Source organism: Chlamydomonas reinhardtii, chromosome 4 (assembly GCF_000002595.2).
Source record: "Chlamydomonas reinhardtii strain CC-503 cw92 mt+ chromosome 4, whole genome shotgun sequence".
In the NCBI taxonomy this organism is placed as follows: Eukaryota; Viridiplantae; Chlorophyta; class Chlorophyceae; order Chlamydomonadales; family Chlamydomonadaceae; genus Chlamydomonas; species Chlamydomonas reinhardtii.
This window is the reverse complement of record NC_057007.1, coordinates 4013783-4029413: the sequence shown is the minus strand read 5'-3', so window position 1 is coordinate 4029413 and position 15631 is coordinate 4013783. Positions and strand designations below refer to the sequence as shown.

General features: G+C 66.6%; 3 protein-coding genes across 3 annotated transcripts in view; 1 reads left to right on the top strand and 2 right to left on the bottom strand.

The window, feature by feature from the left end:
- CHLRE_04g232402v5 (uncharacterized protein) overlaps nt 1-7487 on the bottom strand; it is a 12121-nt gene extending 4634 nt beyond the window's left edge. Inside the window, exons 1-16 of the mRNA XM_043062117.1 lie at nt 7198-7487; nt 6768-6845; nt 6014-6093; nt 5455-5560; nt 5009-5161; nt 4514-4609; nt 4213-4253; nt 3847-3960; nt 3362-3503; nt 2914-3178; nt 2377-2480; nt 2016-2102; nt 1544-1735; nt 1111-1321; nt 662-794; nt 246-393 (exon numbers count right to left, since the gene is read on the bottom strand). Of these exons, the coding sequence (XP_042925469.1) occupies nt 246-393; nt 662-794; nt 1111-1321; nt 1544-1735; nt 2016-2102; nt 2377-2480; nt 2914-3178; nt 3362-3503; nt 3847-3960; nt 4213-4253; nt 4514-4609; nt 5009-5161; nt 5455-5560; nt 6014-6093; nt 6768-6845; nt 7198-7407 (2160 nt within the window). The 5' untranslated portion in view covers nt 7408-7487. The remainder of the gene's footprint in view (nt 1-245; nt 394-661; nt 795-1110; nt 1322-1543; nt 1736-2015; nt 2103-2376; nt 2481-2913; nt 3179-3361; nt 3504-3846; nt 3961-4212; nt 4254-4513; nt 4610-5008; nt 5162-5454; nt 5561-6013; nt 6094-6767; nt 6846-7197) is intronic.
- Nucleotides 7488-7826: 339 nt separating this feature from the next.
- On the bottom strand, nt 7827-10898 carry CHLRE_04g232303v5 (uncharacterized protein). Its single transcript, XM_043062116.1, has 7 exons — nt 10867-10898; nt 10657-10705; nt 10451-10520; nt 10276-10339; nt 9855-10016; nt 9553-9751; nt 7827-9060 (listed from the first exon to the last, which is right to left on the bottom strand). The coding sequence occupies exons 4-7, from the start codon at nt 10319-10321 to the stop codon at nt 8796-8798; spliced, it is 672 nt and encodes a 223-aa protein (XP_042925468.1). The 5' UTR covers nt 10322-10339; nt 10451-10520; nt 10657-10705; nt 10867-10898; the 3' UTR covers nt 7827-8795.
- Nucleotides 10899-11078: 180 nt separating this feature from the next.
- CHLRE_04g232202v5 (uncharacterized protein) overlaps nt 11079-15631 on the top strand; it is an 18116-nt gene continuing 13563 nt past the window's right edge. Inside the window, exons 1-9 of the mRNA XM_043062115.1 lie at nt 11079-12691; nt 13056-13099; nt 13264-13312; nt 13595-13649; nt 14098-14147; nt 14313-14498; nt 14723-14815; nt 15056-15127; nt 15337-15503. Coding sequence (XP_042925467.1) covers nt 11402-12691; nt 13056-13099; nt 13264-13312; nt 13595-13649; nt 14098-14147; nt 14313-14498; nt 14723-14815; nt 15056-15127; nt 15337-15503 — 2006 coding nt within the window. The 5' untranslated portion in view covers nt 11079-11401. The remainder of the gene's footprint in view (nt 12692-13055; nt 13100-13263; nt 13313-13594; nt 13650-14097; nt 14148-14312; nt 14499-14722; nt 14816-15055; nt 15128-15336; nt 15504-15631) is intronic.

The window sequence follows — 15631 nt, the reverse complement described above, 5'->3', positions numbered from 1 at the left end:
ACCACCACCACCACCACCACCACCACCACCACCACCACCGCTTGTCGCCCTGACTCCCTCTACCTCCCCCAGCGTCTCGTGTTCCTCCAAGGCCATAATGTCAACAGCCCCCCAGCCTTACCCCCTTAAATAATCATGATTGCAACCCCCCCCCACACACACGCACACAATACACGCCGGCATTTTTACTATTCTACTGTCCACTCTGGCAAAGCACCTCCTCCCCCCCCGTGCCCCGCTCTCACCCCGTCCACCAGGTCTGAGTAGGCGGCTGCGGCCGCCCCCACCGCGCCCGCCTGCACCCGCAGCGCCGCCAGCCCTGTGCCGCTGGAGGCCAGGGCGGCGGACAGGGAGGAGCTGGCGGCGGACAGGGAGGAGCTGGCGGACAGCAGGCTGCGGGGTGGGGCAGGGGGCGGGAAGGAGGGGAGGAGCGGAGGTCAAGGGGGTGGGGAGACGAGGTTGAGCGAGATGGGGGAGCAGGGCACAGGGAGGATGCGGGTAGCGCGGATGGGTTTAGTGCGCATGGCCAAAATTCCCTCGCACAGCGGCTGCGTGCTCAGCAGCTGGGAGCTGCCCCGATACATACACCGCCAGCCCACCAGCCCACGCATTTCTACTGACCTGCCCCCCCACCCCCACCCCCGGCCCCAACACACCCCACCTGTTTGCCGCCGCCTGCAGCGACCCCGCCGGGTCCACCGCCGCCCCGGGTCCGCCGAATGTGGAGGTGGCATTGGCCAGCGGGGCGGAGGCGGCGGACAGCGCGGCCTGCAGCTGGCTGGAGCTGGCACTGCCTGCGGGGCGGCAGGGAGGTAGGAGCGAGGGAGGTAGGAGTGAGGGAGCGAAGGGCGGGGGACAAGGGCGGCGGTGTGGTATCAGCGGCAGCAAACAAGCGTGGCAGGGGGGGGGCGGCAGGGGCCAGTGGGGCGGTGTGGTGTCAGTGAGGACCACAGGGGGGAGCACGGGGGGAACGCCTGCGCGCTGTGTCTGAAGGCGTTCCACCTCTCACCCGGACACCCCTTCCCCCGCTGTTCCCACTGGGCGTCGGCACTTGGTGCTTGTGAACTGTTCACTCCGTCTTTTGCGGATGCCAGATTCCCCCTCCCTCACCCGCGACGTAAGCTGCCAGCACGGAAGACAGGTCTGCCAGGGGGGCGGCGGCGGCGGCCAGTGCGGGGGTCAGCGAGCCTGACACGGCGGCCGAGGCGGCGGAGGAGGAGGGCCCGGCGGCGGCGGCCTGCTCCGCGGCGGCGGCGGCGGCGGCGAACACGGCGGCGGTGGCGTTCAGGCTGGCGGCGGTGGCGGAGCCGTTGGCAATGGACTGAGGGCGGAGAGGGGTGGGGTAGCGGGAGGGGGGGGTAGCGGCGTCAGGAAGCGGGGCGAGGCGGGACGGGGACAAGGTGGGGTGGGTGTCGGTCCGGGCCCAGGTGCCTAGGTGCCCAGCTGCCCGCACAAGGCCACCACAGCGCTGGGCCGCAGCTGAGCTGGGAGCCTGGCACTGCCACAATCCCGTACCCCCTCCTCACCCCGGCCCCCTCCTCACCGCAATGAATCCGTCCAGCGACCAGTCCGCACCCGCCAGCAGCTGCCGCCGACCTCCACTGCCACTGCCACTGCTGCTACTGCCACTGCCACTGCTGCTACTGCTACTGCTGTTCCCGCCGCTGCTGCCGCACGCGGCCCGGGCGAAGAAGTCCACCACGTCGCCCTCCAGGCTGTCCACCAGGGCCAGGAACTGATGAGTGGTAGGGGGCGGAGGAGGAGGAGGGCAGCAGGGGGGAGGTTGGGGCGTGGGAACACGTGTGAGGTGATGTATGTGAAAGAAAGGGAGGAGGGAGGGCTGTGGGGAGTAGGGGGGGGGGGTTTCATGGTAACCAGAGCCGTTTGAGCGTCACGCCACAAGCGAGCACCGCAAGGAGTGCCGGGCTGTGGACGGCCAGCAGCGGCACCACACAACCCAGCCAACCCACAGACCCACACACGCGCCCCCTCCACCCCCTGCCTGCCTGGCTCACCGGCGTGTTCTTGCCCCTGACCTTCACGGTCCAGGTGGAGGCGTCCACCGTGTTGTTCACAAGCGCCTGGAAGCTGGTTAGCAGCGACTGAGGGGGGCAGGGGGGGGGCAGGGGGGTTGGGGGTGGGTGTAGGGGAGGCAGGCCAGGAGTGGGGTGGGGAGGACAGGGGGTGAGGGCGGGAAGCGGGGACGGTGCGGGGACACGGCGCCTCACACGAGGTGCGGTGTGTCGCACATACAGACAATCATGCATACAATCCCACGCCCCCCCTAGTTTGGCTGGGGCTGGTATTTACAACCCCACCACCACCCCACACTCGCACCCAGATGCGCCACTACTCCCGCCCACGCGTCCGCCCTACCCGTATGTCCGACAGCGGCGAGGCGCACACACGCGCCCGGAAGTCCGCCACCCGGGCCGACAGCGACTGCACCAGATCACTGCCACTCAGCAGGCCCTGGGAGCCTGGAGGGGAGGGGCGGGGGGCAGGGGGTAGGGGGGCGGGAGCGATGTATGTGAGGCGCGGCGTCGGGCGGGCTGCAGCACGTGGGCCCACTAGGGGTAGGCACTAGGCACTAGGCACCCCCTCACCCCCTCACGCCCACACCCCCACACGGATGACCTGGAGGCTGGCTGCTGCCCTGTGACCCCCACACCCGCCACACCCCGCCCCTGCCACCGACCGTAACATAGCTCTCTCTTGGGACCCACTGCAACATCAAAGTCATCACCAGCATCACCGGGTTGATCGCCCACTGCACCCACTGCACCCACCCACTCCCGCACACCGCTCCATACCCACCCACCCACACCCACGCCCCTCCCCACCCACCCCCCACACACAAACACATACACACACACGCACAACCTTATCCACACCCACCCACCCACCACCCACCCTTGACCACCTCCTGTGCCAGTGCCTCCGTGGCGTTGAACAGCCCACTGCCGCCGCCGCCGCCGCCGCCCCCTCCAGCCGCCTCGTACGCCCGCGCGCCCTCCACCACAGCCGCCAACTGCGCCGCCCAGCCGCCGCCCACGGGCGCCCCCACACCGCCACCGCTGCTGCTGCTGCCGGTGAGCGCGGCCTGCAGTGCTGCCAGGGAGTCGGGGGTGGGGGTGGAGCCGGCGGACAGCTGGGCGGACACGTCAGCGGCCGCAGCCTGCAACAGCAGCAGGGGGGGTGAAGGTGCGGACGGGAAGCAGGGTGCACGAGGTCAGCGAGAGGGGGGGAAGCTGTTCAAGCATGGCTCACAATTGCAAAGGCACACGGAAGCATGCCAGCACCCACATCCCCACACACTCGTCCTGCTCACGCCAACAATTACACACGGCCCCACCCCCACCTGCAGGTTGCGCAGCCTCTGGGCCATGTCCGCGGTGGTGGTGTTGGCGGCGGCCAGTGCCGGCAGACCCGAGGCCAGGGCCGCCAGCAGCGAGCCCAGCGTGGCGTAGTCGGAGGAGGAGGAGGAGGCGGCGAGCAGGTGCCTGCAGGACGTGGGGGCGGGAATGGGAGGTTGTAGGTGCCAGCCCAAACTAACCCGAACCAAATGCAGAAGAGTGAGGAGAGCGTGGCCTATGCCCTGACAACGGAGTGGCACTCGACAGTAGCCCCCAGTGGGGGTCCCAGGCAAGACTGGTCAGCAGACGGCGATGGCGTTGGAGCGGCCGGGTGTTGCGGGGGTCAGGGCCGTGGAAGCAGCAGGCGTGGGAATGGGGGTGCTGTGACCAGACAGACACACGAGATGCCCAGACACAAGCTGGCTGGAAGACAGAGCTGAGCACCCAAAGCTAGCGAGCTGACATGCCCACCCTCCACCCCGCCACTCGCCTGCCGCTGCCGCCGCTGCTGCCTCCTGTGTTCAGCTGCGCCGCCAGCGTTGTGGTGGCGTTGACCACATCGGCCACACGGGCCTGCAGCGCACTGCTGTTCAGGGCCAGGGCACTGGGGGTAGGAGGAGCAGGGGGGGGGAGGTAGGGAGGGGGGTCAGTGAAAGCGCATGCATGCATGCGGGTGTGTCGGCACCGGACACCCTCTCCTCGTCCCGCTGTCCGCTTGGTGCTCTCTCGCATGCACACGCACGGCGGGCCTCGTCAGCGTTTCGGTCTTACAAAACACATATTTGCACATGCGCACACACACACGCACACACACACACGCACATGAGCTACACGCCCGCGCACCCCTGGCGCGCACCTGGAGCTGGGCAGGGAGGTCTTGGCAAACACCAGCGAGCTCTGTGTGTGCGGGGTGAAGGTGGGGTGGGATGGTTTACTACAATCCCAAGTGCGCCAGGAGCAAGAGAGGGTGCAGTGGGGCGGGGGCAGTGCGCACATTGCGCGGACAGGGAACATGAGTGGTCAGGAACGCGCAAGCAGCGGCGGCGACCGCCGCCACCAACCCTCAGCCAACCCCAACCCCAATCCACTCTCCCCATCTCGCCTCCTGCCCCCCACCCCACCCGTTCCCTCCCTCCCTTCCCCCCTCCCGCCCTCACCTCCACCAGGTGTGTGAGGTTGGCGCTGTTGATGGTGTCGGACAGGGTGGAGCTGACGTTGTTGACCGCGGCGGGCAGGCTGGTGTTGAGCGTGAACTGCAGGGCGCGAGGCAGGCGGGGAGGCAGGCGGGGGCTCATGTCGTCCCTCTTGCACGAAGCGCGCGCGCGCGCGCGTGCGTGCGTGTGTGTGTGTGTGTGTGTGTGTGTGTGTGTGTGTGTGTGTGTGTGTGTGTGTGTGTGTGTGTTTGTATGTGCGTGCGTGTGTGTGTGTGTGTGTGTGTGTGTGTTTGTGGCTGATGCCCGCAGGTTGCGGCATAGGCAGCGTGCCGAGCAGCGCGCTCGGCCACTGCTAGTGCAGCGGCGGCGGCTGCTCCCCACCCTGACCCACCTTGACCCACCCTGACCCACCCCTTCTACCACCCTCAACCCCCTCCACCACCCCCACCCCACTCCCACCCCTCCCCCACCCCCACCACCTCTTCCATCCCCCCCCACCTGCACGGCCTCCATCTGGCTGGTGATGTTGTCGCCTGTGTCCAGGATGCGGCGCACCGCCCGCCAGAAGGCGTCGATCAGCTGCGCGTCCAGCGCCAGCATGCCCCACACCACCATGGCCAGCACGCCGCCGCACAGCAGGTAGATCCAGCCCTGGGAGGGAAGCGGCGGAGGAGGAGGGGGTTGCATTCAGGAGCACTCAAGAGGAAGGGAAGTTGTAGCCAGGCACATCGAAACAGCAGAAGGGGGGTGGTTTGCACCATCAAGAAAGCAGAGAGTAGGGGTTGGGTTGCAAGAGAGGGCGTGGGACGAAAGGGAGTAGGTTCATGCACACACATAAACGCACGCTCGTCGGTTCCCTTTTCCCAACCCACCCAAAGCGCAGCCGCACCCCGCACCCCGGCGGCCCCCCCGTTGTCCGACGCGCACCAACCGCAGGCACGCACCTTGACCCAGGCGTGTTTGCGGTCTCCCAGCCAATCCGGCGTCTCCGCGCCCACACTGCAGGTGCGCCGGCAGCCGCCGCAGCCCGCACACCACTGCACCAGCCGCCTGCACGCCGCACACGGCCCACATCAGCCTAGCTGACCCCGCAGCACCCGCGCCCGCACCCACTGACACGCAGTCCCAGCCCTCACCGCCCCATCCGCCTCACCTCCACACATCCTCCGCTCCAACCCCTCCCGCCTCCAGGGCATCCCTCTCTGCGCCCCACCTCTGGGTCTCAGTACCTCAGGACTGGGAACGACTGGGCCCCTCCCCTTCCCCTCTCCCGTGTTGTGGTCACGAGACCCATCACACATCCACACCCTCATTTCCCATCATGCCACTTCCTTGCTCAACAGGAATGGTGCAAGCCCAAACCCCTTTCCTCCCTCCTGCCTCGGCTCCTTGTCTTTCCCCCTCCCTCATCCCTGTGCCGGGCCACAATTTCATCTCCTTGATTGGTCATGAATGTACCCCCCCCCCCGGCCCCCGCGGTGTAACGACCCTCCTGCTCCTCACCACATCGTGAGCACCACCATCATGATCAGGCCGATGAGGAAGAAGCAGATGGACAGACCCGCGGTGGGCAGGCAGTAGTCCTGTTGGGGGCGGGATCCGGGCAGGACTAGTCAGGACAAGGCGACGTTGCAACGGCGCAGCAGAGGGTGGGACGGAGGGCGGAATGGAGGGTCGCAGTGGGGTATCACACGCATGCGCGTGGTGTTCCCCACCATTCGACCACCAGCGTCACCACCAATCAGACCCAGGCCATCATCTCCCGACAGCCGTGGCAAGCAACTTGGCGGGTGCTGCCCCTGCTACTGCTACTGCTACTGCCGTCGCTGCGGCCACTGCTGCCATCGCCGCTGCCACTGCCACTGCCGCTGCTGACTGACCGGTGCGCCTGTACCCCCGGGGTGGCTCCCAGGCCTCGTTCCCCGCTCCGCGAGGTAGCTGCAGTCCCCGCGCCCCCCAGGGCCGCCTCCAGGGCCGCCTCCAGGGGGCCGCCGAGCTGCTGCTGCTGCTTACGCCGCCCTCAAGGCCACACATAGCAGCCTGCTGCCACCGCCCGCCGTCCGCTGCCGCAGCCCTCGCCTCATGCTGCACGCAGCGGCCGTCTCCGGCAGTGGTAGGGCGTGTCCTGCCCCGCACCGGCCCTCAACACGGCCGTCAGCACCACAACCACCACCTGCCCGACACACCTCCTGTGACAGCCGCCTCACCGCCCCACTGCCGCCTTCTCCCACCCCCGCCTCCAGTCCTCAGTCCTCACCCGCAGGTAGTCCTGCCATTCGGTCGACGTCCAATTCAGTGGGTCGTAGTCGGGTGGTGATTTGTGAAGCTTGAATTTCTGCGCGTGCGAAGTGAGGTGGGTCAGGCGAAGGAGACAGAGGGTCGAGCCGAGGCGCCCCTCGCTTGACAACAGGTATTGCACGACCGGCCCTTTGCCCTTAAGCCCCCCTGGCGATACGCGGCTTTTACAAAGGCCGGCCCTGTGGCACCGCTCGGTTTTTTACGGGACGTGGGCGGGACTACATGGCGGAAGCTGCCCCCCACACACCCCAAGACTGGTCTGGAGTGTCTCGAGGCTGAAGGAAATAACTGATGAGCAAATTAAAGTTTCTACCTCGTTCCACCGCGAACGCCCGCGACAGTCAAGAATTGAAAACGAAATGCGCCCAAGGGCTTCCGCGGTCGCACACCTTCCACGCAGCGTCTGGGCAAGTATCCACTGCTGTCCTGTTGACTGGCGGATAGATGGACAGCTCCTTGCCGCCACGCAAAACAATTGAGAGCGACTTCTGAGTGACTTGTGCCCTTGCCTTGAGTATGGCTGCATCCACAACCTGAGTGCCTGTATACAAGGCTAATGCCAAAGCCAGGCAGAGCCGAAGCGGGTTTTGCCGCTGCATCCTTCGCAACGGGCTGAAATGTGAGTCGGTCTGTCACAGATGATAAGCAGAACAGTATCGACGCATTGTCAAGCTATTATTATTGAGTAAATTGAGGAAAGCAGACGCCCAAGACTCCTCGGGTGTGACCCAATGACCTTGACCAGAATGGGGTTTTGCATCACAGCGCCCGTGGCGTGCCGGTACAATCGAACGCTACCTTTCAGAGCCTCTGGCGCTCGTGAGCCAGAAGTCTTCGAGATGACTGTTGTCAGGCGTTGGCAGGTGGAAAGTTTGGCAGCTTCGGCCCTGCCCAGGCAGCCCTTCGACAGCTGCTTGCAGCGCCCCCCTGAGAGCCTCGCTCCTCATAGAGGGAAGCGCCGAAGCTCCCGGCCCAGCTTCCTTGCTCGCTCTGACAGTCTGACCTAGTCCTGCATTATATCTTAATTTTGGGTGCGTTTCATCAGGCTAAAGCAGAGTGCCCGTACTGCCCAAGCGCATTGTTGAATCGTGTTGAGTCAACTAAGATGCAAAGCGGCGATTTCGCTGCGGCGCGTGCCCTGCGGCGCGTGCCCTGCACATGGCCTTGCGGTCATTCAGTGCGACCCCAGGCGACAGGGTACCGCTCTTTGAGTACATTGCACGTACACTTCCGTACTGAGGCAGCAGCAGCTACTGTCACACTGTACCTGCTGGCTGTGCCCCTCCGTCTTCCCCCCTCCCCACCACCACGACAACACCACAGTGCTGCATCCCGCCATTCTTGCGGCAAAACGGCACGAGGCCGCGCCGCTGGTCAACATGAAGAAATGCGGGGACAGCAGCACACCGATAGGTAGCCGGGCACCGGCCATGTACCGTAACGCGCAAAGCGTTAAACGCACTATGCAACGTACGGCCCCCGTCACCCACCTTTACTGCCCGAACAGCCAAGCTCACACCTGGCGGCGTCCCCTGCAGGTCCCGCCCACTGCATGTCGGTCTTGCGCCAACCTGCGCATTCTTTTGTTAAGCACCCTTGACGCCAGCACGTGAGCACGCAAATGCGGCTGAGCGACCGGGCGACGCACTTTCCCTCCGCAGAGGCGCCGGCCGCTGGGTGCCCCTGTGACCCAGCGGTTACTGACGTGGATGGTGATGCTGCCGCCAGCGGGCGCCGGCGGCCGCATTCGTTCGTCCGCCCACAGCGCGCTACGCACTGCGCCATCGCTGTCACTGAACACCACCACTACGGTAAGGAGCACCCTGGCATTTCAGCCCATGACATATCCACAAAGCAACCCGTATACAAGTTAACCAAGTCTAGCAGTATGGTAGGTGTGAATGCACGTAAATCAATGTGCCACTGCGCCATGCCTTTGACTTGTGGCGTATTCTTCAAACTCCGTACGTAACCACAGCCCTCATCTTCATGTGTCCCAGGCTCCCAGCTGTCTAGGCTCGTGAAGCCGCCCATGTCGCCGCGACAGGCGGGGCAGCGCGGCGCACATCAGCCGCGGCCCCGCAGCGCCGCCGTCGCTGCCGGCACCGCAGCCGCTCTGGCTGCCGCCACTACATACCGCTACCGGTGCGGGCGCAGCAACGGCAGATACGCGGCTGCGGGGCCCGGCTGCGGCCTGGTCCGCCGGCGCCGGCAGGGCTCCTACGTCCAACGGATGCACGCCCGTCCCCTGCCTACGTCGGCATGAGGCACGTAGGCTGGCTGCGAATGCGGGCGTGGTCGCAGGGGCGGAGCAGGGGGCTGAGGACCACGGGGGTGCGGCCGCCTGGGGCAGGCGTTCCGGCGGCGGGTTTACGAGTGCTGGTGGCCCCGGTGCCGAGGGCGCGGCCGCCGCCGGGGCTGCCCGGACTGACGGCGGCGCTGGCGGCGCGGCCCCTGTGTGCCACGCACTAGCGGCCGTGTGTAGGCGGTGCATAGCGTGTGGCCAGAGTCGGACACAGCCATCGCCACCAGCACCAGCAGGCGGGGCGATGGTAGCTGCTGCTGCTCACCGTTGCTCGCCGTCGAGACCCCTCGCCCTGCTGCTGCTGCCGGTGCAGGTGCACCTGTGCCTGCTGCCCGCACACCTCCACGCACCTCCCCCCTCCAAACACACGTACGCCGCAACAGGTCGCGCACTCCCTGCTCTGTACCGGTGACAGCAGCGCCTTGCGCCCACCACCCACCGCTGACCCCACTGCTGTTGATGTGGCTGTGACAGCTGTTGTTGGGGCTGCACCTCCAGCGGCATGAGACCGCGGCAGCGCGTGGCCCTGGGGACGCTGCTGCAGCCGGCGGCGAGGCGGCGTGGCCTGAGGCTACTGACGCACGCCGCCGCCGCTGAGTATGCCACTGCTGCCACCACTGGTGCTGCCGGCGCCGCCACTGGGAGGTGCCGGGGCAGCCCGGGGCAGACGGTGGGGCGATGCGGGCGCGAGGTGGGGCCACAACCAGCCGCGGCGGTCCAGTGGCCCCACCGGCCCCTCACCACTGATGCATCTACTGCCATGCGAGCTTGGAGCGACACCTGCGGACACCAGCGGCCCGCGGAAGCCGCGGGAGCCGCAGGACTCGACGGCACCAGCACCCGACGCATCCACTGCTGCGTCCGCGTCCGTCGCGGCTGCTGCTGTTGCCGTGGGTGCGACGCCTGCGGCCGACACGAGTCGCCAGGCCGCCGTCTCTACCAAATCCCCACCATCAGAGCAGTGCAGACCCGCACCCACTCCCTCCGCCTACAAGCGCTCAAAGCTCGACGTCAGGGACCGGGGCAGTGCCGCCGCCGCCAGCGCCGCCAGTGTCGGCACACTCACTGCTACGTACCGCCCCCGCGGTTGCCGTTGCAAAGGCGCCGCCACCCCCTAACTGATGATTGCTACCGGTCGCCTCCTACATACGGCCCTACGTACCTGCCACTGCTACATCCCCAGCGGGCTCTCTGACCTTCACCCACATGCACCAGTGCGGCCAAGCCTGAGGCACACCGACACAATGCAATAGACAGCCGGTGGCCCCGCCGTCATCGTGCGTGGCTGCCCCGGCCCGAGAGGTAGGGCGGGGCTAGGGGGCCAGGGAGAGCCCTGCCCGCTCAGGTCCCCGCGCTAGTGCGTGTTGCCGGTTGCGGTCGCGTGCTATCTTGTGCGGTTGTGCCCCCCTGCAGGCGACGAGAAGACGCTCCACGTCACGCAAAATGGGCGGGACATGCCCGTGGACACAACCATCCAAGCCCAACACACCAAGTGACGGTCACAGTGTAGTTCAATAGGTTCGCACACGTCAGGCCCGCTTACTGTGACGCGCGGTACAGCCTAGAGATGCTCACGGTTGTCCGCTTGTGTCCTGCCGGCCCACAGAGCGAGCGGGCGCGCCAACATGTGACATGTTGGCCGGTCAGCGATTCCATCCAAATCCTCAACTAAGCAGCATGAGCAAAGCAAACGGCTATATTAAGCGCCAACAGCGTAGTGCAATCGCTCGCGCTGCACATAACAGTAACTTACATAATGGACTTTGCAGTGACGCACCCTCACTCTAGTTGGATGACATGCGTACATTATATATTCATCCCTGCAGCATACCCTGCGCGGCCAACACGGCGGTTCGTGTTCACCGGATTCGGTCCCGGGTGTCGCGGTCGCCTTCCCCTGACGAACTTTTTTGGGAGCTGCTTTGATACTTTATCCTACCATGCAAGACTGACGGACAAAATACCGACGACTAAGTTTTAGCCAACACTACCTTTGCGCTGCAGTTGCTATCGCCCCAGAGCATTACTGTAATGAACAGCGCATAAATAACGTCCAATCTGCAGCTGCTCCTGTCCGACGCTAAATCGAGGCCCCTGGCAACACGACAGAGGCCGAAGCTGCTTTGTATTCCGACATAGGTCGCGTTTCCCGCTTTGTTACGGCCTCAAGTACTTAACAACATTCGGGCAGCCTGACGGGCTGCCCGGTCACAAACAGCTCGCTCGGTCCCGGGTCAACTTCTTGCGCGATGCACCAGCCGCACGCGCGCTGAACTCACGTCCGCTTGATGCCGCGGGCTCGATTCCGAGCTGCCTCAACAGCGGTGGCGCTGCTGGCGCTGCTGCTGGTCGTGCAGTGCCCGCCGAGCGCCCAGGCAGCTCGCGGCGAGCCTAGGCGCCCGCGCGTCTCCCGCTCCCCCAGCGAGAGCGAGTCGGGGGACAACGCCTTTGGAGACGACTATGTCTCGCCACTCACCAGCGGCCTAGCTCCTAGCAGCAGTAGTAGCAGCAGCAACAGCAACGCCGGCGGTGTCGACGGCGCGGCGGCTGCCGCTGCCGCAGGCTCCGGCGGCTCATTCCCGCTGGATGCACTGGATTTGGATCCAGACACGGCCAGGCGCGCCGCCCTGCGTGAGCAGCTGCTGGCTCGAGCTGCCGCCGCTGCGGCCGAGCTGCGGCCGCCCGGCGACCCGGAGCGGCTGGCGGCTGCTACTGCGGACGGGGCGGCGCTGCTACTGCTGGAGCAGGTCGTGCCGCCTCCTCCGCCGCCCCACTCGTATGAGGGGCTGGTGGCGCCCAGCCCTGTGGGGTCGCACGGGGGTGGGGGTGCGGGTCCGGGTGTGGACCTGGCCGCGCCCTGGCTGGACCGTGTGCCCGTGTCCGGCGCCTTCGCGGAGGGCGTGCAACCCCATGCCGCCCCCGCCCCAGCTCCTGCCTCGACCGCCTCTCCCACCTCAAGCGGGGAGCTGGGCGCCACCAGCAGCAGCAGCAGCAGCAGCAGCAGCAGCAGCAGCAGCAGCAGCAGTCCCTCGCCGCGCCGCATCGGGCCCGCCTCCATGCCACTGGCCAGTCCGCCCCTGCCGCCCGCACACGCGACAGCAACTAGTTGGGGTGGGGGTGGCGGGGGTGGTCATGGGGAGGAGGCCTCGGGCGCCGCCGCCGGCACGGTCCACACGGCGACGCCGAGCCTGGACGCGGCGGCGGCGGCGGAGGAGCATGGGATCCAAGTCCTGACGAGCCGCAGCCGTGGGGGCGACAGTCATAGGATCCAGAAGCCAGGCCAGGATGCCGAAGCAACAGCAGTAGCAGGAACAGCAGCAGCTGCAGCAGCAGCAGCGGCTCGCAAGCCGCACCTGCTACTGCCGCGCATCGCGCCGCACATGGGCCGGGGGCTGGCCCACGACCGCTGGGCTGTAGCGGCGGCCGAGGCGGCGGCGGGCGTGGCGGCGGCGGGTGGCACCAGCAGTGCGGCGCGGCGGCGGCGCCTGGGCACCAATGCGGACTACAGCTACTGCCTGACGTCACCGGGTGCGGACTGCTTCCCCTGCATGAGCGGATACGACGACGATCCGTGCGCGGTGGGTGGGGGTGGTGGGGTTAGCACTGGGGATGGGTGGCGCCACTGGGGGTGCGGTGCCTGGGGTTGGGTTGGGTGTTTGGTGAGGGTGCGGGGGGGGGCTTCGGGGTGCTAGGGGTGCCAAGGCGGGCCTTGTAGTGTGCCAGAGGAGTGCCAGGACTGCGAAGCCGCTGCTGGTGCTAGGTAGGGTTGGAGGGGGCTAATTGGGGTTGGAGCGGGGGTTGGGGGTGCCAGCGCCGTTTGCCAGTGTGCCACTCGATCTCCCCACCCAATCTATGCCACCACCTGCTCCCACCACCTGCTCCACCCAACCGCTCCAACCGCTCCAACCGCCCAACCGCTCCCCCCCCCACACACCCACGCAGACGGACGACCTGTACGGCCGCGATGACACCAAGTGCTCCATGCCGTGAGAGTGCTGCGGGGGGCGGGGGGGGGGCTGCGGGGCTGGGGTGTGGCTGGCCCAGCAAGCGTGGGGAGCGACACTGCTTTGCTGGGTCAGGCAGGAGGGTCACTTGGCACGGCACACGCTTTCCCCAAACCCTCCACCCCCACCTCTCCCACCACGCGCAGCTACTACTTCTACGGCAATGTGGATGATGAGAGCATTTGCGGCGACCTGGTGCGTGGGGGCCTGTGCATGCATGTGTGTGTGTGTGTGTGTGTGTGTGTGCCGTTGGAATGAACCTAATGGCGCGCTGCTTGTGCCTTAATGCGGGGCACTGTGTTCCACCCCGCTCGCCTGAGCGTTCTGCTGCCCTCCCACACAAGCTCAAATAGCACAACGGCCACGGATACACACAGACACAGACACCCATAATCGCCATGTCATGCGATGCACACATATGCGCATGCCACACACACTAACGGTCTTTGCAATTGTGTGTTCATTCGTAACACGCAGGTCCGCCCCACCAACATTGGGGAAATGCCCCTGGAAGCATGGCTGGGGGCCGCGGGTGGGTGTCAGGGCTGGGGGAGTGGTGGGGGGTCCCGCAGACGACATGTCGCGGGCGGTATGCGCCCGAGCCCATCGGGGTGGTCCGCACGTTCATGGATGCTGTGCGTGTATTTGTGCGCGTGGGGCGGGGGTTTGCCTTGGGGCCCTCACTCTCTTCCGACTGACTGACTGACTGACGGACGGACTGCACACCGGCGCCGCGCGCCGTCTTACCACTGCCGTCACACTGCTTGGCGGCTCCTGAGCGCTGACTCGGGCGCACGCCTCAGACGCCCCGAGCCGGCTGCTCCGGGCCTTCCCACCGCCTACCCCTCCACTCCACCCTCCAACTCCCGTTCCCCACCGCATTTCACGTAGCCCCCCCAACCCCGCGCCCCCTTTCTAAAATAATCATGAATGTAACCCCCAAACCCCGGCCCCCCGCCCCCGCACACACACATATGCAGGCGGGCCGCAGCAGCTGGTGACAGTGGGCCAGATGCTGGTGTTCATGCAGGTGGGGTCCTGGGGGAGGGCGAGGTTGGGCATAGCGGTCCTCCAATGACACCCCTGCCTGAAGACCCGTGTTTCTTCAAATCGTACACACACATATACACACATATATACACATACACCTACACACACACACACCTCACACGCACACAATCGCACCCCCTCGCAGATGTCGGGCATGCTGACCGTGACGCTGCGCCTGGACTGCCCCTGGCTGGCGCTGGCCGACCCCGCCCGCCCCGGCGCGGCTGTGCGGCTGGGGCTGCGGCACCCCAACGGCACGGAGTGGGTGCGCTGGCTCAACACCAGCGCCACAGGGTCGCGCTTCGTCAGCTGCGCCTCCTTCAGCGTGCAGGTGCGTGGGGCCGGAGGGGGGGGGGCTGGGTGTTTGTTGGGTGCAGGTGTGTGTGTGTGTGTGTGTGTGTGTGTGTGTGTGTGTGTGTGTGTGTGTGCGTGACAGAGGTGTGTGTGTGTGTGTATGTGTACAGGAGAGCAAAAAGGGAAAGGGCCGAGACAGGTGCAGGTGAAACCGCAACCAGACGTTCATGTTTCCCTTACCCCGCATGCGCCCACGCGCAGGCCAAGTCGCTCAACGCCTCCCGCCCCGGTGACAACGGCTGTGACCCGCTCACCTACACCGCCTCGGTCAGCTTTCTGGCGGAGACATACCAGGTGGGGCGGGCGGGACGGTGGCGGCGGGGGGAGGGGGGTATGCCCGAGCCCAACGAAGTAAGTCCTTGGGGTCCCAAGAAATCCCCGCCCGGGGTCGGGGTGTGGAAGTGAGGGGCCGCGCGGGTGGAGTGGGTTGAGAGCGCAAAGGAAGGAAGCACGCAGTACGGGTTCAGGGCCGGGCCGCACTTACACCCTCACCTAGCCGCTTCCCCGCTTCCACCTCCACCTCCCCGTCCCCAGGCCGACCCCGGCCCCGACGCCGACACGCCCGGCACCTGTACCGTCAACGACCCCACCACAGCCAACAGCAGGGTGAGGGGGGTGGGGAGGGAGGTTGGGGAGGCAGTGTGTGTGTGTGCATGAGTTCAAGGCTAGGCGAGCAAGTGTGTGTGTGTGTGTGTGTGATTTCTTCCTCTCCTCAACGCTCCTGCCCTCCCTCCCGCCTGATCTCCCTGCACACCCCTCCCCTCCCAAACCCCTCTCACCCCCTTCCCCTTCCCCCCGTCTCTCACCCCCGGCAGTTTTCCTTCTCCCTGGACTACACGCCCATCCAGTTCCAGCCGCCCAGCCCGCCGCCCCTGCCGCCGCCGCTGCCGCCCCGCCCGCCCTCGCCGCCGCGGCCCTTCGTGCCCGACATGCCCGAGGAGCCGCCCGCCATGCCGCCCTGGCCGCCCTCGCCGCCGCCCCTGCTACCCCCCACACCGCCCTCTCCGGAGCCGCCCCACCCGCCCAGCCCCAAGCCGCCTGTGCCGCCCAGCCCCCGTCCCCCCAGCCCGCGACCCCCCAGCCCCGCGCCCAGTCCGCCCCTGCCGCCGA